The sequence below is a fragment of the Misgurnus anguillicaudatus genome, chromosome 15 (genome assembly GCF_027580225.2).
Source record: "Misgurnus anguillicaudatus chromosome 15, ASM2758022v2, whole genome shotgun sequence".
NCBI lineage: Eukaryota > Metazoa > Chordata > Actinopteri > Cypriniformes > Cobitidae > Misgurnus > Misgurnus anguillicaudatus.
Genome location: NC_073351.2, coordinates 33,004,739 through 33,029,474, shown reverse-complemented (window position 1 = coordinate 33,029,474; position 24,736 = coordinate 33,004,739). Strand labels below are relative to the sequence as shown.

The 24,736-nt window shown below is 34.9% G+C and overlaps 3 protein-coding genes across 6 annotated transcripts; 1 reads left to right on the top strand and 2 right to left on the bottom strand.

Moving 5' to 3' along the window:
- Nucleotides 1–208: 208 nt before the first annotated feature.
- LOC141349758 (piercer of microtubule wall 2 protein-like) lies at nt 209–544 on the bottom strand. Its single transcript, XM_073853942.1, has one exon. It carries the CDS (start codon nt 542–544, stop codon nt 209–211), a length of 336 nt encoding a protein of 111 aa, XP_073710043.1.
- Nucleotides 545–1,538: 994 nt separating this feature from the next.
- ccpg1 (cell cycle progression 1) lies at nt 1,539–16,487 on the top strand. 4 transcript variants are annotated; one of them, XM_055173784.2, is made up of 12 exons: nt 1,539–1,679; nt 2,661–2,728; nt 3,094–3,163; nt 4,307–4,395; nt 4,485–4,677; nt 5,953–6,036; nt 6,889–7,055; nt 7,382–7,502; nt 8,663–8,760; nt 9,675–9,800; nt 11,446–12,761; nt 15,512–16,487. In XM_055173784.2, the coding sequence occupies exons 2-12, from the start codon at nt 2,669–2,671 to the stop codon at nt 15,702–15,704; spliced, it is 2,517 nt and encodes an 838-aa protein (XP_055029759.2). In that variant the 5' UTR covers nt 1,539–1,679; nt 2,661–2,668; the 3' UTR covers nt 15,705–16,487. The 4 variants fall into 4 exon arrangements, with proteins under 4 accessions (XP_055029759.2, XP_073709907.1, XP_073709909.1 ...); XM_073853806.1 differs by having other exon boundaries at nt 4,485–4,678; nt 5,945–6,036; XM_073853808.1 differs by having other exon boundaries at nt 4,485–4,678; nt 5,945–6,036; nt 15,418–15,654.
- pigb (phosphatidylinositol glycan anchor biosynthesis, class B) lies at nt 16,351–24,659 on the bottom strand. Its single transcript, XM_055173787.2, has 12 exons — nt 24,400–24,659; nt 23,436–23,565; nt 23,196–23,313; nt 22,683–22,787; nt 22,424–22,554; nt 22,195–22,335; nt 22,052–22,103; nt 19,702–19,913; nt 19,498–19,562; nt 19,211–19,424; nt 17,631–17,808; nt 16,351–16,740 (listed from the first exon to the last, which is right to left on the bottom strand). The coding sequence occupies exons 1-12, from the start codon at nt 24,515–24,517 to the stop codon at nt 16,609–16,611; spliced, it is 1,596 nt and encodes a 531-aa protein (XP_055029762.2). The 5' UTR covers nt 24,518–24,659; the 3' UTR covers nt 16,351–16,608.
- Nucleotides 24,660–24,736: the final 77 nt, after the last annotated feature.

Here is a 24,736-nt window from a genome sequence, read left to right as displayed (position 1 = left end):
GTAAAATTGACAGGTGTTTCTGCTCTGACTGTATTTGGTGGCAGCTCTATCATAGAACATAAACAATACTTACAGTAAATATTGGTTATTATACAGTATGATGTACATTTTTAACCCGCCTGATGAGTTAATGATCAAAAGAAACCAACTTGAAAGGACCATGAGGCACATTATGTTTTAGTACAAGAAAAAACAAAAAACATGATTATTATTGCTGTCCATTAAATTGTGCTTTATAATTCGGAATATACACCCGGCTGTGGTCCAAGCTTGTGTTAAAGGAATTGTCCCGGTACATCCCACATGTTCCAAGATGCTGCGAGAACGTCTGGGATATGGGATGATAGGAACAGGGCAAGAATTCAAATGTGGGTGCCCGGGCACCATAGTCGCTGTATGTAGTTTTATACATCAGTTTCTGTGATCTGGTCAGTGCTGGATCTTCAGATGAGGTGTGAGATTCCAGTTTCAGCATGCAGGAGAAAACTGGGTTTCCAGGATTTGCACATGGAGTCTTTGGAACCGGATGCTCAGGATCAGACATGATAAAATACTGGTAAATAAATAAAATAGGAAAGACATTGAAAGTAAACACTTAAATAACACAGTAAGTTACCCAGAGCCAGTTAATGCTTTCAGGAACTTAAACCTCCTATAATGTTTGATAACAGATTGACCCCAAAGCTATGTTGACATCTCTGAAAAATATGCTAATTGTATTTTTAAACCTACTTTTTGACTTTTCCCTGATCATTTTTGATCTGAAGTTACTTTTAGTCACTTTGGATATAAAAGTATATAAATGTACACACAGTGTTCCTGTAAAACTGAACTAATGAGTGTATTTTACTATTAATATGTTAAAAAAAACCCTGGTAAAACTGTTCTCAGATCAAATAAATGTTATATATTATTTTTATTATTTTTTTAATGGCAATATTGCTATTAGTTCAGTTTTAACTACTCATTAAATGTACTTACATTATATTATTTATAATATTTTAAGCATTATTTATTATTGCTCAGCTTGATTACATTGTAATAGAATTATACAATTTATTTTAACATCTAAATTTATTTTTACGCCTTTTCTAGGTCTAAATATAGACTATAATTTATATATATATAAAAAATATAGATATATAATGTATCTTACCAGTTTCACAGCGAGCGGACGATCAGACACTTTTGTTTGTAGTTTTGAAGTCTCTATGGCAATGAATGGCTGCCAGTGTTACCTGCGCATGCGCACAAACATAAACCCGAAATATCATATTTTTTTGTCACTTTCAACTAACAGAAATAAAATACGTAGCAATAAAGCTCAAGTATTTGACAGTTAAACAGGATAATTTAATAAACAAACTCACAAACAAAAACAATTCAAAATTTCTGAGTCACTCACAGGATACGTTAGCCTTGCGCTCTGATGACTTCATGGGAAATGTAGTGTGTGGAGTTGACGTACACAACAACTACAAAGCTGACATGCTCATTTGTAAAACTACAATTCCCATAATCCCTTTTCCTCTTCGTCTCCAGTGTTGTCGTTCATTTGTGATGCGATGTTGATGTTTTGGCTCAGTTGGAGAGGTGTGACGTTTAATGGTGGATTAACACAGAGAGTGATTACTTACTTACTTTCTCTCTCTCGCCGCAGTTTATTATTTTTTCAACAGGTAAGAACAGCAATCGAACCTATCATCTATCTGTAGCAGCAATGACAAATAAGTGACTCGTTATGTTGCGTTAGATTGAGTCAATGTTATGAAATTGTCTCTGATCTGCAACAGTTGTCAATGTGGGAGATTACAATTTTGAGTTTTAAACACTGATGGTGTTTTGACGCATGATTATAAAACATTCATCTTTATTAAGATTACGTGACTGTCCGTCACAACCGTCTGCCTGAGTTTTGAGTGTCAGAAAACTTGAAATAAGATTTAATATGTAAAGTATGCTAATACTGTACAATATTCTTTTGGCATGTGCTGAACCATGTCAGTCAGAACTCTCTCAACAACAGTTTTCTGTGTTATGCACCAACCAATCACATAAAAACATCATCATGCAAATGCTTTGCAGTTTGCACTGGATTCTGGGGTCAGTGGTGGTTTTGGTGGTAAAAGGGTTTGCTAGGTGCTTTTGCTTTATTGGTGGGTTTATAACCATAAGTTATTTTTGTAGGGTCTTCCTGAAAGTTTTGACTCACATCTGTTTTTTAAAACAACAGTTAGGTATGAGTCATAAATCTAATACTTTTATTTATTTTTTGAGTGAAATTAACTTTAATCTCCAGCTGTAACGATAAAGAATGTTGTAATGTCATTGCAGTGTTGCATAATAGGTTTTAAGCCTGAAACCAACATGTATTTTGTCTGTGAAATGATAATTTCATCATTTTGTTTTTCAAAGATTTTGTAAGATGTTTGTAACTTTGGTATAACTGTTTGTATTAGTTTTACAAATGCAGAAAAATCATATACCAGCCACAGGGTCAATCTGTCTTTCCCATCCGATAATAAACGCTAATGTGAAGGTTGTTAATGGAGAATAACTGTTTGCATAGTCAATAGTGTCTTATTTAACTTTAATAATAACATAGTGTGTGGTTTTGTTGTGTTCATGTACTGATTTGTGTTTGTTTTATGATCTAACAGGTTGAGAGATGTCTGAAAGCTCCAGTGACACAGAATCATCATGCGGATGGACGGTTATCAGTAATGAGGTGACTTATACTTTAATAAAATATTGAATATTATTATAAAACTGTTACTTCCAGTCCTTGATTGTGATTGGTTAATAGCTGTGGTGTATTTAAGATAAAACACATCTGTGACCGATGCACCCAACAATTCTGTGTATCAGTGCACAGCAGCCTAAGCAATGTAAAAATATGTGAAACCAAATTTTTTATGTAAATTGTATTGTTTGTAATGTTCTTTATTACAATATGTGGGGATATAACTATGTTTTAATCATAATACTGCTTTGTTTGTTGATATTACTGATTGTTTAATCATCAAAAGCCAATACATTTGTTGCTGTTTATTATATCATTCACTTTTATAATTAAGCTACTTTATTTTGTAGGGTTCAGACATTGAGCCACTGGGTCCTGATAATGCTGGGGAATGTGAGGAGGAAGAGGTCACAGTGGACGGTACGACCCAAAATCTGTTTCTTGAAATGAGTAACTTTTATTGACTGTTACGATATATTTTGCGGTATATATAAAGAGCTCAGATGAAAACACCACCTTGTCAAAAATGTGTTAATTATATTTACTCTTTCCCCGCCATTGACAAGTTATTTTGTCAATTAAAGGAGAACGCTTCCCTGCCAATGACTAATTTTTACAGCAATCATATCTCCACTAATATCCACTAGGTGGCGCTCTTACCCAACTTATAAAACACATAAAAATGAGTTAATTATATTTACTCTTTCCCCACCTTTGACAAGTTATTTAGTCAATTAAAAGAGAACGCTTCCCTGCCAATGACGAATTGTTATGCCAATCCATATCTTCATATATCCATATATAGTGCTATTATCCACTAGGTGGCGCTCTTACCCAACTTATAAAACACTGAAGCATCCACTGATTCAAAAACAGTATAAATCGACTGTATGTTTTGATCATGTTTGATCTGATTTCTAACAAAAGTCCTTTATAAAAATGCAATTATCAAATTGTTTTGCTCGACATTTTTTTTTTAAGAAACCCATATTTTAGAGGTGATAAAAAGAGAAAAAAATAAAGATAGGATAATTTTTTTTTGTTTGAAAGCAGAGGGTTTGTTCTTTCATTTGATATATTGTATGTTTATATATTTAAAGAAGAACATTTTCTGGAAGGTATTAAACTTTTGTAAAAATGCTGGTGCTGGCTGGCAACGCTGGCGGGGTAAGAGTTAACCGAAAGCTCTCGGCATGTATTATACGTTTATCAAATACTGCACTTCAAATCCATTAAATCCCATCCTTGGGTCATTCAGAAATACCATTTTGTTTGCAAAATCCATTAAGAGTCTGATAAAAAAATGCTAATTTAAAAGAAAACATATGAGACGCACTTAGAGGGCTTTGCATCTGAGCTCCTCGTATATTTTCTAGTTTTATTTTGTTGTTTTGGAATATACAAGTTTGCAGAAATTTGCCATTTACTAATTAGCTTTTAATTGCAGTTTAACTAAATGCATTTCAAATATGGGCAGGTTAAGATAGTGTTAAAAAGAAAATGCAATTCCTTTTAAATGCGCATACAAAATCACAACAGTGAAATATTTAAACTTGTTTTCAGCTGAACCTGATAAGGAGAGTCAGGGAGAGTCTTCTCTGGACCTCACATTGAGAGAGGAGGCGACTTTAGAGGCGGAACCAACTGGAGAGGTGAGAATAACCTGAAAATCTGCTTAATGTCGGGCAGAGAGAATACACAAAAGGTTCTGGCAGTAATAAATGCAAGGGTTTTTTTGCAGGCGGGAGCAGATCATGTGATGCTTTGCTCCTCCAGTGAGAACTCTGACATCATAACCCTGGCTGATGCACGGGAGGCGGAGATTGAAACGTGGGTGGAGCCTGTTGTGAAGGAGGCAGAGAAAATGGGATGTGAGGAGCTCTTTCTGGGAACATCATCGAGTAGCCAGTATACATTCAGGGAGGCCGAAACAAGTGAGTGGAAAACGGACACATCTGTCTGACATGGGTTGTAAGCTAGGTATAGGGGAATTCCCAGTTGGAAAATTGCTTTGGAAATTTGCAGAGACATTCTTGGAATTCCCTGTGTTTATACCTTCCATTGTGTCCTTGTGTTTTGGTGAATCTCATGATGAAATGTCCAGGTCACATTTCTTCAAAATGAGTATAAAATTACAAATTATTTTGGATGATTGTTGTCAAATAGGCACTCTTTATCATTTAAAGAGCTCCTATCGTCCGATTCACGCTTTTACATTTCCTTTGGTGTGTAAGTGTGTGTATAAGTACATGTTAATGATATGCAAAAGGTCAAACCCCAAAGTAAACGATAACGCAAGTTATCGTCTCCAACGTAAATCTCTTTTCTTGGATTACAACAAAAACACGGATTGTAGGCAACAGTTTACTTTCTGGGTTTGTTGATGTAGGCAAGACCGACATTATCATAATTCCTCCTGCTTCGGACTCACAGCCTTAAAGTTGACTCTTGTTAGCATTGCATTGTGCGCAAATCTTTCAAACATGGTAAGAAGCGTCACATTTCTGGCTGACATCAGAGGTATTCAGGCCAATCACAACGTACAGATTAGCTGGCCAATCAGGGACACAACGCTTTCAAATCAATGAGTTTTGTAAAAAATTGTGCGTTTGAGGAAGACAGTATATCTGGAGCAACAAAAATGTACGGTATGTGGAAAATAATTTTTTTTATTAATGTATGTGTTTTTAAACCACAAACCACCACACGGTGTTATACCAAATACACAAAATAACATAGTTTTTTTTTAGAAATTAAAAAAGTGCACTTTAATAATGTCAAAAGCTCAAAATCTAAATTATCCTAAATAGGGCTGCAACAACTAATCGATAATAATCGATTAAGAAAATAGTTGTAACAAATTTCATTTTTTGGTCTGTGACATCACCTGCTCCCGCCCCCCGATCGTTTTGGACAGCGGATATGCGTCTGCTTCATTCAGTGCGAGCTGTGCGCTATAAAGTCTAGATCTAGATTAGATCTATTTAGTATATATTCAGGTTTTTATCCGATTAATCGAAAAAAATAATCGTCCGATTAATCGATTATAAAAACCCGCCCTAGTACTAAAGCATGTTTTCCTTATTTAAAAACAAATTTATTTTATTTCTTTTGATTACAGAGACATAGAATTAAGACCCAGACAGTTTTTTAACGTGTTACTCGTGTAATGTTGACAGTCAATATTTCTCTCTCTCCTGGAGCGACAGCAGGTTGGTGGAGGAGTGGTTGGAAATTTTCCAGGACGCTGTGGGAATACGGGAGTCATGTGCACGACTCTCTCTCACTCTCAGGTGCTCTGATATGAGGGTGTGAACATGATGATAAAGCTCTGAGGATAAGCACTGCGTGTTGTCGTGTGTGTGCTTGTGTTAGATGATGTGGCAGAAATAGGTTGAGCCACATTAAACCGGCTGACGAAACCGTCAGCCTATCGCTTTGTGGTTTGAAAGCCACAGTGATGTGTTTGGCTGACCTACAGTAAAGGGTGCTGTTATACTAATGTGTTGTAATGTCAAGTGCCGGCTGGAATGTAAACATATTAGTAGTGCCTGCTGAAACAACAACAATAATAATAGTTTCTTATAAACGGGTAAAGTGAGTTTAACCTGCCATGTGCTGTGTGCATATTTTAAATGGTGTGGCTTGTGTTGAGAGAGGTGTGCTATTTTTAGAAGTCAGACTTGGTAATATAACCTAGTGAAAGGTTAAACAAGCCATTGCCTGATATTAAAGAAGAACCATAACTAGAACAGTATATCGATTTGACTGTGAAATAAAAATTATAAAAAGACATTCACAGAAATGTTTGATTTTTAAATGCAAGCTTGTGGTTGATGTATTGGGGTTGTTTAGATCAGAAGCATGTAAAAGGTCTGTTTATCTGTGCTTCAGGATGTTTTCATGTTTGTAAGCATGTTTTTGACGTGTATGCACTATAAATACTTGTGTGTTTATAAACTTTGCATTGCCATTTGAGGCTGACACAATATGTGTGTGTGTGTGTGTGTGTGTGGTTTTGTTGAAGTTGGTAAAACCTGAAATGACCTCCATCATAGGTTATTTTCAATTGGCTGGATTGCGTATATGTGCATGTGTCTGTCGATTTGTGCATTCAATAGATTTGTGTTTTTGTCCGTACACAGTTTTCCCCGTGGATCAGCCCATGCAGCGAGACATCAGTAACAGCAGCAGTGAGGATGAAGAGGAGGAGACGAAGAGCAGTCCTGTGGTGAGAAGACGCAGGGTCCGGAGGGGCACAACAGGCTCAGAGTCTGGAGACCTGCAGGAGACTCACAGGAGACACGAGGAGGTGCTATAAACAACAATTCATCTGATAATTCATCTTAGTGCTGCTTATAATGATTTAGAAAACATCAGACTGTAAATGAACGCAATTCTTCAGGATCTCTTTCTAATATTGATAAATGCATGAAGCATTTTAATGAAATGTATTTCTAAGTGAAATCTATATAACATGTTGCTATTTATTATTAAATGCTTTTTAATCAAAACATCATTTATTCTAACCAGGTTAACTAGGTAGTGGTACAAGTGTTACAGCCATGGTTCATATAATCACATACATGAGTGTAATGACTTAATGACTTTTGTAATACTTCTCTCTGTGTACATCAGGAGATTCAGGCACATATAGACCCTCGTTCTGCAGCTCACAGTCAGGTCAGCGGGACTCTGAACAAATGTATCCTGTTAGCTCTTCTCATCGCCATCAGCATGGGCTTCGGACACTTCTACGGTGAGACATCCACATCTTTCGTCCTTCTGTTTTAAGTGTAATAGATCACCACGGTTAAAGAAAACTACTTAAAGGCATATTCCACTTTCATAAAAAAAATCTGATAATTTACTCACCCCCATGTCATCCAAGATGTCTATGTCCTTCCCTGGTCAGTCGAGAAGAAATGAAGTCCTTTGATATAGTGGACAGTAACAGTTTACAGTTTCAGTGCAGCTTGAAATGATCGTTTCACTAGATAAGACCCTTACGACTTATGGGATCGTTTAGAGCCCTTTGAAGCTGCATTAAAACTGTAATTTTAACTCATTCCCCGCCAGCCTTTTTTTGAAAAGTTGCACGCCAGCATTTTTTGTGATTTTCACAAAAGTTTCACAAAATGCCTTCCCATAAAAGTTTCTTCTAAAAATATATAAACATACAAATCTATCAAATGAAAGAACTGACCCTCTGCTTTCAAACAAACAATAAACAAACAAACCAAACAGGGAAAAACGTTTCATCCTATCTAAATATTTTTTTCACTGCTTATAAACTCTTAAATATGGGTATTTTTCTTAAAACAATACACATTTTTAGCAAAAAGGTGAAATAATTGCATTTTTGTCAAGGAATTTTGTTAGAAATTAGATTCAGAACGATTACCAAAACATACACAGAGTCAAAAATTAGTAAATTTTTTGCTTCCGTTTTTTTATAAATTGGGTAAATGCGGTATTACACATTACCATACAAACTTATCAGGAACACGTTTTCTCATGCAAATGTTTTTATTTCTTAATTGACGAGATAACGTGTCAATGGCGGAGAAAAAGTAAAACTGCATTGAAACTGTAAACTGTATCCTGGAATGTTTTCCTCAAAAAATTAATTTCTTCTCGCCTGAACAAAAAAGACAAAAATCCTGGATGACACGGGGGGTGAGCGAACCATCTGGATTTTTTATAAAAGTGGAAAAATCCTATCGTAGTACAGTGATGTATCACATGATAGTGGAAAACCTGAAAATATCAGGGACTTTTAAAATCCATGATGCACCTTTGGGTACAAATGTTGATCATTGCATGTGATGGTTGTAATCTTTCTAATTTATTGTTAAGTATTATTTGTGGGTTTGCAGACTACAAATTTACATGTGAATGTGCATGTGTGTGTTTCAGGTACGGTACAGATTCAGGAAAGGCAGAGGACTGTGGAGAAGATTCATCCCAGTGAACTGGAAGTGCCGTGTAAGAGAGAGCCGGATGTTGTCAATAAGGTCTGTCGCAGTTTATTCCTGTTTGAAAGAGCATTGAAGAAGAAAGCATTTCAAAAATATCAAACAACATCAGATGGCATCATGAATTAAAGGTGTTCAACATTATGCAGACGTTCAAAAGCATGCTTGAATCTAAAGCAGTTTTCTTGTCAAACATGTCTTGTCTGGTTATCATGCTCTCGCTGATGAAATTTGTGAAAATCTAAAGTAATTTTTTTAATTTGCTTTTCGTTTTAGCCTCTCTATTTAGCTTTTCCGTGACTCTTTGGGTCCTTGCAAATGGTCAAATGAGAAATGCAAATTAGCTATGGCCAGGTGGATGTAACTAGCTCGCTTATTGGCTCTGATTGTACGTCATGCGCAGATTTTATCTTTTTAAATCGCTTTTTGAAATACATTTTGAAATTCCATTATTTAATTAAGAATATGCAATTTAAAATTATGAACTTATTGAGTGTTTTATGTTGTTTTTGTAAATTGTTATATTAATTTGAACTATTTATTAATGGATTAATATTTCATTTCTACATTATTTTTATAATAAAATGTTACATAATGATTTTTTTGTAACTTTGTCTATTTATTTATAGATTAATTAATGAATTTTTGAACGGGTCTGTTAATTGCTATTTTTGTTGTCCAGGTAGTTATTAAATATTGAAGTTCTTTATTGCATTTTGCATGACTCTTGTGGTCCTCCATACAAAACAGTAAAAGTTAGTTGGTGAAATCTTTGGTAGTTTAATGATTAGTTTATTGTTTGTGTATGATGTTTAAAGTTTTTATAAAATACACTGTTTAGGACCAGACATTAGTTACGGTGTAAACCAAACTCTAAACTCTTCTGAATGACATGCACAGATTTTTTTGCTGTGTAGTTTTGCAGCAGCATTGATTTTTATCTCTGTGTTTAGGAAGTGGTTGAGGATCTAAAAGAAGATCTGGAGGAGAAGCAGGAGATGGTGTTGAGTCTCACAAGCATCATGGATAAAATATCTAAAGAAAACCAGCATCTCAGAGCCACACAGGATGACCTACAGGTAGATTATCTGACTTAAAGGGCCAATATTATTCCCATTTTTATGCCCAAGTAAAGGATAATGTACAAGATCACTTTAAAGGGGGTTATTTCATGATAACAACCTGCTGAGTGTACATTATCCCACTTATTACACGGCTATTTACCTCATAAGTGGGTGATTCTCACGAAAACTCGGTTTTAAAAATGTCAAGCATGAAAATGTAAAAATTGCTTAAATTTACTTTTTTTCCCACCAGACATTGAAAAACAAAGTCTTGAGTAAATGGGAACATTAATTTAAAAACTTTTACTTATCATTTAACACTTTTTGTAACATAATTTAAAAAATTTGTTCTAACAAATCTCATTACCGCAACAGTCAGAAAACATCAACACTGACATATTTTCAAAATGACATGACAAACCTGAAAGAACATAATTTGGAGATTCTGCACATGCATTTAAAATCAAAGTAGTATGCTTCTATTAATTAAATGAACATTTAATAAGCATCTGTTGCGGTAATGATAATCAAAATGTCGTGTAAGCATTCTGACAAGACAATATTTCAAATTAACTTTAAAAAAAGGATCTTACCTGGTAGCCATCTTGAAGTAACTGGTCCATGTGCTTGGTCACTCAAAATCAAACTTTATTAAAATTCTGTATGTGTGCTTAAACTGTTCTCAAAAAGTGTTGCGGAGGATGAGAACATCAGGCATGGACACATCATTTTCCTAATTTTTCTTCATTATTATTATACATGACTATTCATTAAATATTTTAGTAGTCTAGCAAAACATCCATTTATTTTTTTTCTTAATATTTTTGTGTTAATTTGATTAAATTACAACATAACGCATGTTCAAACACAGCCGGACACATTGTGGTAATGAGAATTTCAGCAGAAAATGAGATAAAATTTACAATTATAAATTCTTATGTTGAAATCACACATTGTGCAAGCTAGAACACAGTATTGTGTTAATTCTGATGCTTTTTAATGTTACTATATTACACATTTTAAAGCTAAAATCATTAGTGCCATGGTGTTTCAATGGTTTCGTGAGAATCACCCAAGTAATGTAAGGAACATTAAATATTGTTTTGAAATATTTTATTTGCTAATTTTTAACGAATGCATTCTGGCGTAATAATCAAGGACTTTGCTGCTGTAACATGACTGCAGCAGGCGTAGTGATATTATGCACTGCCCGAAAACAGTCCCCTTGGTAACTTTCAATAGCAGGGGACTATTTTCGGGCAGTGTGTAATATCACTACGCCTGCTGCAGTCATGTTACAGCAGCAAACTCTTGATTATTACGCCTGAATGAGAGTATAGTCCTAGCCATATCGGCCTAGAAAATCACAACTTTTATTTTTTCTACAGAAGAGTCAAGTTTTAAATAGGAAAAATATCGAAACTCTTTGATTATTTTTGAGCGCGATGCTAATGGTCTAATCAGATTCAATGGATTATGCTAAGCTATGCTAAAAGTGGTACCACCAGACCTGGAGATCGGCTGAATGGATTCCAAAACGGTAAAAATCAAATGTTTAACTCTAGGGGTGAGCATATGTTCAAAAATATGGAGTGTCCCTTTAAGAAATGGTTTGTGTAAGATGAGCACATGTAACAGCTTAATTTTCTGTATTAAACAGGCCCAACGACAGGATCTGTACGAGAAACTGATGCAAGTCAAGCGTGAAATGGAGTCCCAGCACAAAGACCTGACAACGGAAAACCAGAACCTCAAAATCAGTCTCGATCGAGAGGAGGCATCCTTCTCGGCCCTGCAGGAGGAGCTGAAGTACCTGCGTGCACAGGTGAGAGAACTGGAGGAGAAAGGAGAGGGAACGGATTCAATCCTGTCTGAAAACCAGCGACTGAAGGGTCACCTGCAGGAGGAGAAACAGAAGGTGCGTAGCTTCATGAACCAGAGAGAGGCGCTGATGGCCGAGGCTCAGGTGCTACGCAAAGAACTGGATAAAGAACGAAAGGTTATGGAAAAACTGAAAGAGGAACTTGAAGAAATGAGTCAGAAAGATGATGAGGCGGAGACGGAAAAACTGCAAGCCCGACTCTTGGAGCTGGAGAACAAGCTGAAGTTCGAGCAGCAGCGCTCCGATCTTTGGGAGAGACTTTACGTGGAGTCGAAGGAGGAGAGAGCCAAAGGTGACCGAGATGTGAAGACCAAGATCCCAAAGGATGGGATGATGGGAAAGGTGAAGGAAACGCTTGACGCCGTCAAGAATTCCACCAAAGAGTTTGTGCACCATCATAAAGAGCAGATCAAGAAAGCCAAAGAAGCGGTGAAGGAAAATCTCCGGAAGTTTTCAGATTCTGTAAAATCCACGTTCAGGCACATCAAAGACTCCGCCACCAGAGTCTTCAACCACGAAAAGAGGTCCCAGGAAAGAAAAAATGCCAATACCGAACGTCAAACATTTCGGCAAGAACAAAGCAACACATTTGAAGACGACATTCACTGGCAACCTCAGAAACCTTTACATCGACATCCTCGTAAATCCACCGTGTATACCGATGTCCACACCGATCGCAATACGCGTAAACCCGGCACTCAGAAAGCGCAAAGCACTACGGGTCAGAAAACTCCACCCAAAGGATGTTCTGGTGTATTTGATTGTGCTTATCAAGAGTCTATGAGTTTATTTAATAAGGCAATGGATCCCATCCGCGCCGATGAGTTTGATGAACTTCTACGAAGCTACCTGCAGAAAGAGGTCGGTCATTTCCATCACTGGAGAGAACTAAAAAGCTTCATCGATAATTTCTTTCACAACGGCGTCTTCATCCACGACCAGATGCTGTTCACAGACTTTGTTAGCGGAGTTGAGGATTATCTTGAGGAAATAGATGAATATCACAGTATTGACGATGATGTCTTTGAAGATCTAGATGACTACATCTACAGGCACATATTTGGAGATACATACTTAAAATACTTTGGACCGAGGTGAGCGGTTTTGTGCAATTTTATCTGGGAAATCAGTAGTTGGGAAAATTATAAACACAAACTGCACTGGCAAGCCATTTTAACACATTTGTGAATCACAAAAAAACATTAGGACATAAAAATAGATTTTAAAGGATTAGTCAATTTAAAAAAAAATCCAGATAATTTACTCACCACCACGCCACCCAAAATGTTGATGTCCCTCCCTGTTCAGCTGAGAGGAAGGTGTGTTTTTTGAGGAAGACATTCCGGGATTTTTCTCATTTTGGTGGGCTTTGGTGGACCCCAACACTTGGCGGTTTTAATGCGGTTTAAAATTGCAGTTTTAGAGGACTATAAATGATCTCAAACGAGGCATAAGGGTTTTATCGTGAAACGATTGTCATTTTTGGCAATAAAAAAATGCACTTTTAAACCACGGCTTCTCTTCTTCCTCCGGTCCTTTGATGCGCCAGCGTGACCTCACATAATTGCGTAGTGACGAAAGGTCACGTGTTACATATATGAAACGCACATTTGCGGACCATTTTAAACAATAAGCTGACACAAAGACATTAATTACTATCATTCCACACACAACAACATCCGAACGGTCCTCTTTCAACACACTTGTAAACACTGGGGCGTAGTTTTACATACGTCATCCGTGACCTCTTGACGTGATGACGTATTATGTGAGATCGCGCTGGTGCGCCACACGGCCAGAGGAAGACGAGAAGTTGTGGTTCAAAAGTGAAATCTTTTTATTTTTCTTGCCAAAAATGATGGTCGTTTCGCTAGACAAGACCCCTATGCCTCGTTTGGGATCGTTTAGAGTCTTTTATAACTGCAATTTTAAACTGCATTCTGTTAAGTGTTGGGGTCCATTAAAGTCCATCAAAATGAGAAAAATCCCTGAATGTTCTCCCCAAAAAACATAATTTCTTCTTGACTGAACAAAGAAAGACATCAACATTTTGGATGACATGGTGGTGAGTAAATTATCTGGATTTTTTTTAATTTAAGAAAATGGACTAATCCTTTAAGCATTTACCAAACTTCAAGGAGCATCCTTTAAAAGTGAATTTAAGATTTTTGAGCCTGATTATCAGACAAATGTGCTCATGTTATAGGCCATACAGCAAACAAATATTTTTAAATATAATTTTAAATACATTATTTACCTATATTTTGAAATATGTTTACAAAATGTATTTTTCATCAATATATTATTGACCATTATTAGCATTATTCTGTAAACATAACAGGTTTGAAAAGATAAAAATTTTATATATTTCCAACTGCAAAAATATACTATATAATTTTATAATAAAATCATATAATTTTATATAATTATATATTCAAATTTCAAATTAAGCTTTACTTTCTACAAAATGTATTTAGCATATATTTAAAACATATTTTTGGCCAAAGAAATTGATTTTTTTTTTTGCCGTATGGGAGAAAAGTAAGAACTATTAAAGTTATGTGGATGAATTGAAGCGTGATACGGTAGAAGTTTTACATCTGCTGTTTCACTTGGATATTTATCATCATTAAACACTGCTAATGTGAGTCAAGTGAAAAGAAAGTTTTATTTGATATCGACAACTGCTAACATGACCTGAATTAACATTAGTTTACCTGCTGTAAATGTAGGTTTCTTTACTTATTAGGGCTGCATAATAATATATTAAAATAACAGAAGTATCGCACATGTGGATATAAAAGCGATTCAACATTTCTGTGCCGATAAGGTTTTCGATCGCTTAGAATGACATCTACCGATACCCATAAATAACAATAGTTTCAAATGATTATGTTGTAAAATCCTAGAAGTGCAGAGCGTACAAACTGTAATTTTGTTATCATTGATTAATTATTATTAATGAATTTTCTATTTTTTTACATTTCTAACATTTTTTTTACATAACCATGATAATATTGATAACCGTGGTGATTTTGTTCACTATTACCGTGATGTAAAATTTTAATCTCTAGAAAGTCGCTAAATGTCACTAGATTACATCATTGTGCATTTAGCATATCAGCATTTAGCATTTTCACAAATTACTTTTTAATACAATTGAATGCATAAAAAAAGGTTTTCTCATTTGTATATTTTCTACTTCTATTGTTAGACAACGATACAAGTATGAAACCGTGACTGAGCATGACGTAACCCATTAAAACTACTTCTTAATGTACGTGTTAACCAGCAATCTTACTTCAGGCCACACGTAATACATGCAGATTTTAAGCTATGGGTCATCCAAAAAGTTGCTAGGTGCTTTTTGTAAAAAAAAAGTCGCTAAAAGGGGTCTGGAAAGTCGCTAAATGTAGCGATAAAGTCGTGAGGTTGGCCACACTGGTGAAACGTGTGTTTGTTATATATGTTCAGTTTAAAAAAAAAAATTATGTTCAAATTGATTTTACAAACTTAAAGCATTATCGCAACACTTGGCAAGTTATTGCACATCGCATTGTTCGTCAATATTGTCCAGCCCTAATACTCATGTTATACAAGGTAAAAAATAAAGAGGGTGATGTCGAAGAAGTTTAAAAGATTAATATGCACTGATGAATCATGCATGTTTTGACCCCTAATAGGCTGTTTTTGATGCAAGCTGACTTTTAATCGTTTCATGTTTGTAACAGTGTTTGTTTTTGTCTGTAGGTCTGAGAATCAGTAGCGTCGCATGTTGACAAGCATGAACACGCATGAGGCTTTACGGTAAACCTTAAACAATCTCCTATTTGTAAATTTGCAGTCGACCCTTTGAAAGGCCGGGGTCAAAGGGAAAGACATGGCGTCACTGCCATAGGCAACAGAAGAAACACCAGAAGCCCCGACCCCGTCCGGAGAAAATGAAGAAATGGATACAGTCAGCACGTGATCCCAGCCGACAGTTTGCAGATGTTAAAATAGAGCTGGGGCCGATGCCCTTCGATCCAAAATATTAGAGAATGCATCAAATTGGCAATCGTTTTTGCTGTAGAGAAGCTATAGAAAACTTTAGGTTCATTTTTCTTTCATGTTTTGCACAATGTAAATGTTCTCATGCTGACTTTTTTTTTTTTTAGCTCTTTCTGCACTATAGTGATGGCTGTTTCTAAATCTGAGCATCCAAACTGCACTTTAAAATGTATTATTATTATTTTATAGGAAGAGATATCCCCCCAGTTTTAAGTGTGTCGAAGGAATATTTAAAATATAAAGAAAAATGTACTTTATTTTTTACCAAATTTACTGTTTATTATCCAAAACCTGAATTTGAACACCAAATACATTTAACCAGTAAGATTATACAAGAAAACATATGAGAAAAACTTAAGTTATGATAGGACCAAAAAATAATTCACAGTGAGTTTGACATTCGGGATTATAATGACATGACATACCTATAATACAACATATAGTACAATTAAAAAGTGCTCATTGTTATAAGGATAACAGGGCTTTGGTGTGGTCTCTTGTAATCTATCGGCTGCTACTGTATGTGTCACCACTGTTTTATTTGAAAACGCACATTAAAAGAGGATTTGTTTGTTTGTTTAAATCTGCAATTGTTAGTGAAATCACTTTCGCTCTTTTTTCTTTCCTATGTTGTCATTGGCTAAGTAACATTCCCGTAAGCGTTTGTTTGGAAACTGCTATAAGATGCAAATGTAAATTAACTTCAATGCACTTAACCTCTTAAACTTGCACTTCTTTTCTAGAATAAAACTCTTGCATTGCTTCATAAATGATTGTCCTCAACTGTGAATTTGTGTGTTGCTTTAAAATAAAATAGACAGTGTGAGACAAAATCTAAATGATTTATATACAGTATCTCTAATTTTCCAAACAATAAAATAAAGAGAAAAACTAGTCAGTGCTTATTTCAGGTCCTCTGACGTAAATGAAGATGTTTTCTCCCACTCGACCTTCAGGAAAATGAGTGTGAAATATTTCGGCTTGTTTGGCATATCTGTTTTCCAATAGAAACGTAGAGATCTCCTGAAAGGAGAAGAATCAAGCAAATCAGTCCTTGAACATTGAAGAAATATGACTACTACTGTAACACAAGAATGTTTCATGTTTAACATTTATGTTCACAATGACATGTCATATGAACCACAAATGTCTCATATGAAACAGATTTTTAAATTGTTGTTTTGGGCTTTCTCTGTCACCATCCACTCCCATAATAACCAGAAGCTTAAATTTGTTTAAAGGGGATATTTCAAAAGATGTCAAAAAATCTTTGGTGTTCCCAGAGTATGTATGTGAAGTTTTAGCTTAAAATATCATATAGCGTATTTATTATAGCATATTAAAATTGCCACTTTGTAGGTGTGAGCATAAATGTTTCGTTTTTGGATGTGTCGTTTTAAATGCAAATGAGCTGATCTTTGCACTAAATAGCAGTGCCGTGGTTGGATAGTGCAGATTAAGAGGTGGTATTATCCTTTTCTGACATCACAAGGGGAGCCAAATTTCAATTAGCTATTTTTTCACATGCTTGCAGAATGGTTTACCAAAATTAATTTACTGGGTTGATCTTTTTCATATTTTTAGGTTGATAGAAGCACTGGGGACCAAATTATAGCACTTAAACATAGAAAAAGTCAGATTTTCATGATATGTCCTCTTTAACACTTTTGGGCTCATTCAAAGCTTGAAGAGAAAACCCAAAACAACACTTTCTAAAAAAAAATAAATCTGTGTTTGGGTTCTGAAGAGCAAACAAAGACAGAACTATCCCTTTAACCTTTGAATCCGGAGAAGTCGTCTGTAGTAGAAATACACTTACTGTACAATTAATATTTTAACAATGAAATCCATTCTTCAAAATAGAGATAAATGTGATTTGATTACAGTTTATTGTTAATGTCTGCAAGATTCACCTTCTCTAACGTGTCGAACATCACTAGATGAGTGGGTAACATCTGCTGAGAGGAGAAAGATTTCAACCAGTGCACAGGGTCATCGAAGAACATATCAGCTTCATCCACATAATGTTTGTTTCCAGTCAGATCCGGTGGACACTCCAGAAAACGCAGTTTGAGAGGACAGTGTAGGTGACTGGAAAACACAAACACCAACCAGGAATGTTTTTGGAGGGGTGACTACTACATTCCAATTGTTTTCCATCCATTATAAAAGCTCCTGAACTCCAAATGTTCACATGGTGGCACTATACCAGATGGCAACACCACGATTCCCTCTGATCATCATCACCAGCACCAATGAATGAAATTGTATCTTTGCCAAATGTTTCCGCTAGGGTGGTCAAATGATTAATCGCGATTAATCGCATACAAAATAAACGTTTATATAAATACACAAACATAAAAAAATATATATGAAAAAACATTTACGTGTGTGTTTATATATATTTAGGGATGCATAACAATTAATCACAATTAATCTATAGCAGAATAAAGGTTTTTGTTTACATCATATTTGTGTGTGAACTGTGTATAATAACTTTGTATAGATAAATGCACACACATGCATGTATATATTTAAGAAATGTTTAAATGTGTATATACATTTGTATATTTATGTATCATTTATATTACATATAAATATATAAAATATATATTTTTTCTAGTGCTGGGCAAAGATTAATCGTGAATAATCGCATACAAAATAAAAGTGATTTTTGGCATAATATATGTGCGTGTACTGTGTCTAATTATTATGTATATTTAACGACACACACATTCATATATTCATTTCAGAATTGTTTTACTTATATATACATTTTTTTAAATGTATATTTAATATAGAATATATAAAAATATAAATGAATATATATAAACATGTAAATGTTTCTTAAATACATACGTGAATGTGTGTGTGTTTATTTATACATAATAATTACACACAGCACATACTCATATATTATGCCAAAAATCGCTTTTATTTTGTATGCGATTAATCGTGATTAATCTTTGCCCAGCACTAATTTTTTCTTAAAATTATACATGCATGTGTTCATATTTATATATACATAGTACACACACATAAAATATGCAAACACAAACTTTTATTTTGTATGTGATTAATCGCATGACTTTCTTAATTAGTATTTTTGTCTTGTTAAAATTCTTAAATCAAGATGTATTTACTTGATGAACAAAATGACCTTAAAAAATATTTTTTGTCTAAAAACTAAACTTCTGCCAATGGGGTAAGCAAATGTTCTTGCATTTATCTTCAATTAATTATTTAAGAAAAAGTTAACTTTTTTCAAGATTTTTTTCTTACCCCACTGGAAGATTTTTAGATGTTTTAAGCACAAATTTGCTTAAATTTTGTTTTTTTGTATAAAAATAATTTTTTTTAGGTAATTTTGCTCATCAAGAAATCTTAATTTTTAGATATTTGTACGAAAAACAAGACAAAAATACTTCGTAAGAAAGTCATTTTTTTCAGTTTAGTTTCAGTAGTTTTCGACCTATCTCAGGTTAAACATTACCTGTAGAGGGGTGTGGAGTGACACGGCATTAGGACGAGAACATCAGGTTTTGTCTGAGAGCTGTTAAAGTCACACAGACGCTGTAGGTCACTCATAACATCTAAAGTCCCACGCTGGTGAATCAAACCCGTATATAGTGCAGGAATCAGATTCGACACCAGCAAGACAACAGCGGCAGGTTTCCTCCACGTCTGAAGCTTCGCTAAAGACATGCCTGTTGATAAAAGAGTATACATATTCTCACAATCTACACAAATACCCAAATATTTAGACTACAAAATACTTACCACAAAAAATAACACAGAATGGCAACAGCGGATAAATGAAGCGGAACTCCTTATGTGCGAGCAAACTGCAAAACAATTATTTAAAGGAGAGTAAACAGGACATTAAAAATATATTCTTGATTATTTTGGAAAAAGCAAGTACCACAGTAATGATGCTATAATATGTGTCTTGAACTTTGAAAAACACAGGACATTACGGCGTACCTGTATATCACTGTAGTCCATATGATGGTTATCAGGAGGATTCTGTGTTTTTTGGTACTCAGTGAGCATCCGTGTATGAAGAAAGGCAGATGAGGACCGATCACAACCAGCAGACCCTGACTGACGTACCAATGCCACGGATGAGTACCATAAACTTCTGCTACGTTCTGCAGTACATTCAACTTTAGGAAATTCCACTGAACGAAAGTCCACTGGAGAAAGAGAGAAACATCACAATGTGTTTATGAGATAACAAGTTTGTTAACTGCTATTACTATGAATGGGAAGAAATGCGATGCTCAATATGCCCGTTCTGGTTACGAAAGACAGCTTTTTAGTTAAAAGAACCAATCATCAATCGATAAAGACTGACAATTCTCTAGGCAGGGTTCCCCCACCTTAGTTAACTTCAAATTCAAGGACCTTTCAAGGACTTTCCAGGTCCAATACCCTCAAATTCAAGCACTAAATGTGGGGACACATTTTAAGCGAGAGCAAGGTTACATTGTGTTACCTTTTAAGATACATTGTTACAGTTCCCTTTCAAGGGAACTCGCACTGTGTCACTGCGGTGACACTTTGGGGACGCCTCCAGGGGTAAGTGTGTCTGAATGTGAATATCAAATTCAATCAATGGTGAGGCTTAACGACAAAGACAGGGAGAGGCGGGAGCCAGGAAGTATATCGCTATCTGAAATATTGCCAAAGACGGCGTTACAGGAACGCAGGAAGTATGGCAAGGGAGACTCAGCGTCTCGTTCCCTTCTCAGGGAACAACAGTTACATACGTAACCCGAGACATTTTCATGTGTCAAACACAATTATGCAAAAAAGCATTTTGGTATGAATCAACATTCGCATACAGAAGATATAAGCATTTAAAGCGAATAGTTTAGCATGTGTCCTTAAAAGGCTAGATATTTTATGATATTATCCTACACTAAACAGGGAATAATATGGATTTTTTTCCAGAAAACTTCTTGCATAAAATAGATTCAAGCACTTTTAATGACCTGTATTTATGTATGTATATTTTCAAAAACTTCCCAGGGCCTTGAATTATTTCCCCCAGTTTCACAAACTTTCAAGGATTTCAAGGACCCATGTAAACCCTGTCTGAGGGGCTTGAGTCTTGTTAGGTGTAACTAAAAAGGTGTTTTAGGGCAATTTCAGCTTAAAGGGATAGTTTACCCAACAATGAAAAGGATGTCATCATTTACTCACCCTCAAGTTGTTACAAACCTGTATAAATTTATTTGATTTGCTGTGAGATATTTGAAGAGTTTCGTTGCAAAACGAGATAACCACCATTTTTTTTAATTGTTCAGAAATCTTGTTTTTTGGTTGTGCATTCCAATTAATTTCAATTCAACTGCAGTTGGTTTTAACTTAAGAAATACAGCTAAGTAGCACCATAAAACAAAATAATAACATGATAACATAATAATAAATATGTTGTGACAAAAATGTTAAAAAATGGATTTATCTCGTTTTGCAACGAAACTCTTCATTTGTAATCAAGCAGGAAACAAGAGCAAAAAATTATTTTCAAGAAATTTTTTTTATATTTTTGTCTTGTTTTTAGTAAAAATATCTAAAAATTCTTAAATTAAGATGGTTTTTCTTGATGAGCAAAACGACACAAGAAAATAAGTCTAGTTTTTAGACCAAAAATATCAAATTTAAGTGATTTTGTGCATAAAACAAGCAAAAAAATCTGCCAAAGGGGTAAGCCATTTTTTCTGAAATTTTTCTTGAATTTAGTGTTTAAGAAAAATGTTCAAGATTTTTTTGCTTACCCCATTAGCAGATTTTTTTTATCGTTTTATGCACAAAATCACTTAAATTTGATATTTTAAGTCTAAAAACTAGACTTATTTTCTTGGGTCTTTTTGCTTATCAAGAAAAAGCATCTTAATTTAAGAATTTTTAGATATGTTTACTGAAAACAAGACAAAAACACTAAGAAAGTGCATTATTGGGTGAACTATCCCTTTAAGACATAAAAGTAATGGTACGGTTGATGTCAGGTTTAATTGTTGATTGGAAATAAGTTGTTTAATTGTGATTTTAGAGATATCTGTCTTTCCCCATTCAAGTAGATCAGACTTTAGTCTTGAATGACTGAAATGCAAACATGGTCGCCTAGTGGCACGACTTCCCTAAAGGAATTTTGGATATATAGTAGACTACATTATACACTTCAGTAAAGACAACACTTCCTGTGAATTCATGTTTTAAATGAGAGAAGGAAGAGCTATTTCTCGAAACCTTCAAGAACATTTGGGTTACTCATCATCATCACCTCAAAAAAATTTATATAATAAGAAAGTGTTTAAATAAGAAATACCTTTCCATAGAAGAAAGAGTCAATCAAAGTAGAGATCCCCAATGTAAAGGCCCTGCAAAGTTACAGAAACATTCATAAACACAAAAAAACCCATGTCACATCCTCTTGAATAATATCACAAATGCAGTAATGTGAAGATTTACGCGATGGGTAGGCACTGCAGTGCGATAAATTTCAGTTTGTTCTGTTCCCAACACAGATGACAGAACAGCAGAGGAATCCATACGATCAGAGCCGTGGGCCGGACAACAACAGCCAGCGACACCAGAGATAAATACTTCCAGCTATTGAGAAGAAAGCAGAAACAGCCAGCGGTGAGAAACATTTACAGATCACAGCACTTCTGTGTAGCCCAGACACTGAATTATCAACCTGCTGTGCATTTTGGAGCCTGGTAAAGGGTAAAAGCAAAGAGCCAGCGTGGTCAGAACCGTTTCCATGGTGTTGGTCAGAGTCCGAGTACAGCAGAACCAAGTAAACCATGAACACAGCTGACAAAAAAACTTAAAAGAGAAACCAACACAACACAAAGTAAGAGTGTGTTTTTAATAAATATCATACGTTTAAGCTACTGTATCATTTGTTAATGTTAATGTTAACAGACAGACTCTGGGTTACAGCACTGTCTTACTGTCCATTTGGCGACATCAGGAGTGTCCCACTGCAGAATCAGACGGTACAGTGTAACATCGGCACACGCCGACAGCAATGCTTGGAAAACACGAGGCACGAACACCTGCTCAGACAGGGACCAAGAAGGGAAGCGACAGATCACCTACAGTCAATTCTATTTAATGTAACTTGTTTTTATTACATTTAAGTATTTGGCATATGAGATCCCATTGTGCCCTCAAGTTTGGCAAGAATCAGAAGAAACAATGACTTTGGACACCAGTATGATTCTATGCTTTAGAATGTAGTGAAAATTTTTTAGTAAAGAAAAGGATTTTTTTTCCCAAGACAAACACTGTGATAAAGCATAGATGCTTGAAAAATGTAACTAAAATACTTAAGTATTATACACCTCTGCCTGCAATTATATATCACTTGTATGATATAAATAGCCTTCAAAATTGGTTGCAGATGGCAGCTAATTTGTAAGCCTTAAATAACGTTCATACTGATATTGTAATGTAAGTCTTACCAAGAGTTGAACTGTGTCGTAATTGATCAGATGCAGGAATTTATACATCAGAGCAAACACAAGAGGATAAGAGTATCCGCGGATCCCCGTCTTCCATTCCCAAGTCTCATAGCCATAAGTAACAGACCAGTTAAAGAGTTCATTCTCAGATTTATACAGTGAATGTGTTTTTAAAAATAAATGACATTCAAACAATTTATATAAAGCAGAATTTGCAAGAAACAGCATAAACAAGGATATTTGAAGACCATTCGATGGGAAATCTCAAGGGACTGCCAGTACTCATCTGGTACAAAGCTGGTCTGGACCAAAAGACAGTTGAGTAAGCGAAACCCAACCGTGAAAACTATGATACCGACTCCAACACATCCTGCAGAAATCATAGGGATTGTCAATGTCTTAGATAATAATATAATAATTATTTAGGGCTGCAATCAACCATTATTTTCATTATCGATTAATCTGACGATTATTTTGCGATTAATCGACTACTGGTAATCGGATATAAACCTAAATATCTAATCAATTAGACTTTCCTCTTATTATAGCTTAATAAAACCCTAAAGTACGGCAGCATTTGCATCACATGTAGAAGTGAACTTCTAAAAGTGCAAAGGCCACACATTAAGTTTTACTAATATAGTAAATATTAATATAGTGATATTTTAAGTTTAAATTAAAAAAAGCTTCTGCAGCTTTTAAATAGTGAAACATCTTGGTGCAGGAGCATGTGATGTCACAGATCAACTAATTGATAATGAAATGTGCAGCCCTAGTTATTTCAAAGTTAGTTAAAACAGTGATTTTTCTTTCCAACTAATATATATATATATATATATATATATATATATATATATATATATATATATATATATATATATATATATTCTTTAACTTTTGTTATTATTATATTATTATATTATATATTAGTGTATTTGTATGTGTACTGTCAAAAAAAAAACAATTTATGTGTTTAAGCATAATAAATCTTTTCACATTCAGATTCTAATAGGGTGAATTTCATAAGTTTGCATTGCAAACACTTTCAGTAAAGTTTTACTTTCTAAATGTAATGTATTACAGCACAGCACACCAAACTGAACTCTTTATTGTGTAACTACTACAAACAGCTAGTTTGTGTCACTTTGTGTATTTAAAGGGTTTTGTGTTGTTATAATCTATTGGAGTGTGTTGAGTATCTGACCGTGTGTGTTTGCTTGGATGTCATCTGTGCTGTACAGAACTGAGCTCCTCTTCCTCAGCTTTACTTTCTCACATGAGGAAGATCTGCTCTGTTTGAAGCGCTCGCGAATCTTCTCCATCTCTCCATACGAAGCTCACAACCGTTTCAATGTGCAGCATTTTCATGCAGATTGTTTAAATCCATTTCCGAGCGTATTTATAGAGATGTTTGCACTTTCAACGTAAAAACTACATCAACTTCCGGGTTTGGGTCGTGACGTCACGAGTACAAATTAAAAGTAACACTTTTTATATAAATATTGATGCACTGTTCGTGTTGTCTGTTTCACATTTATTCA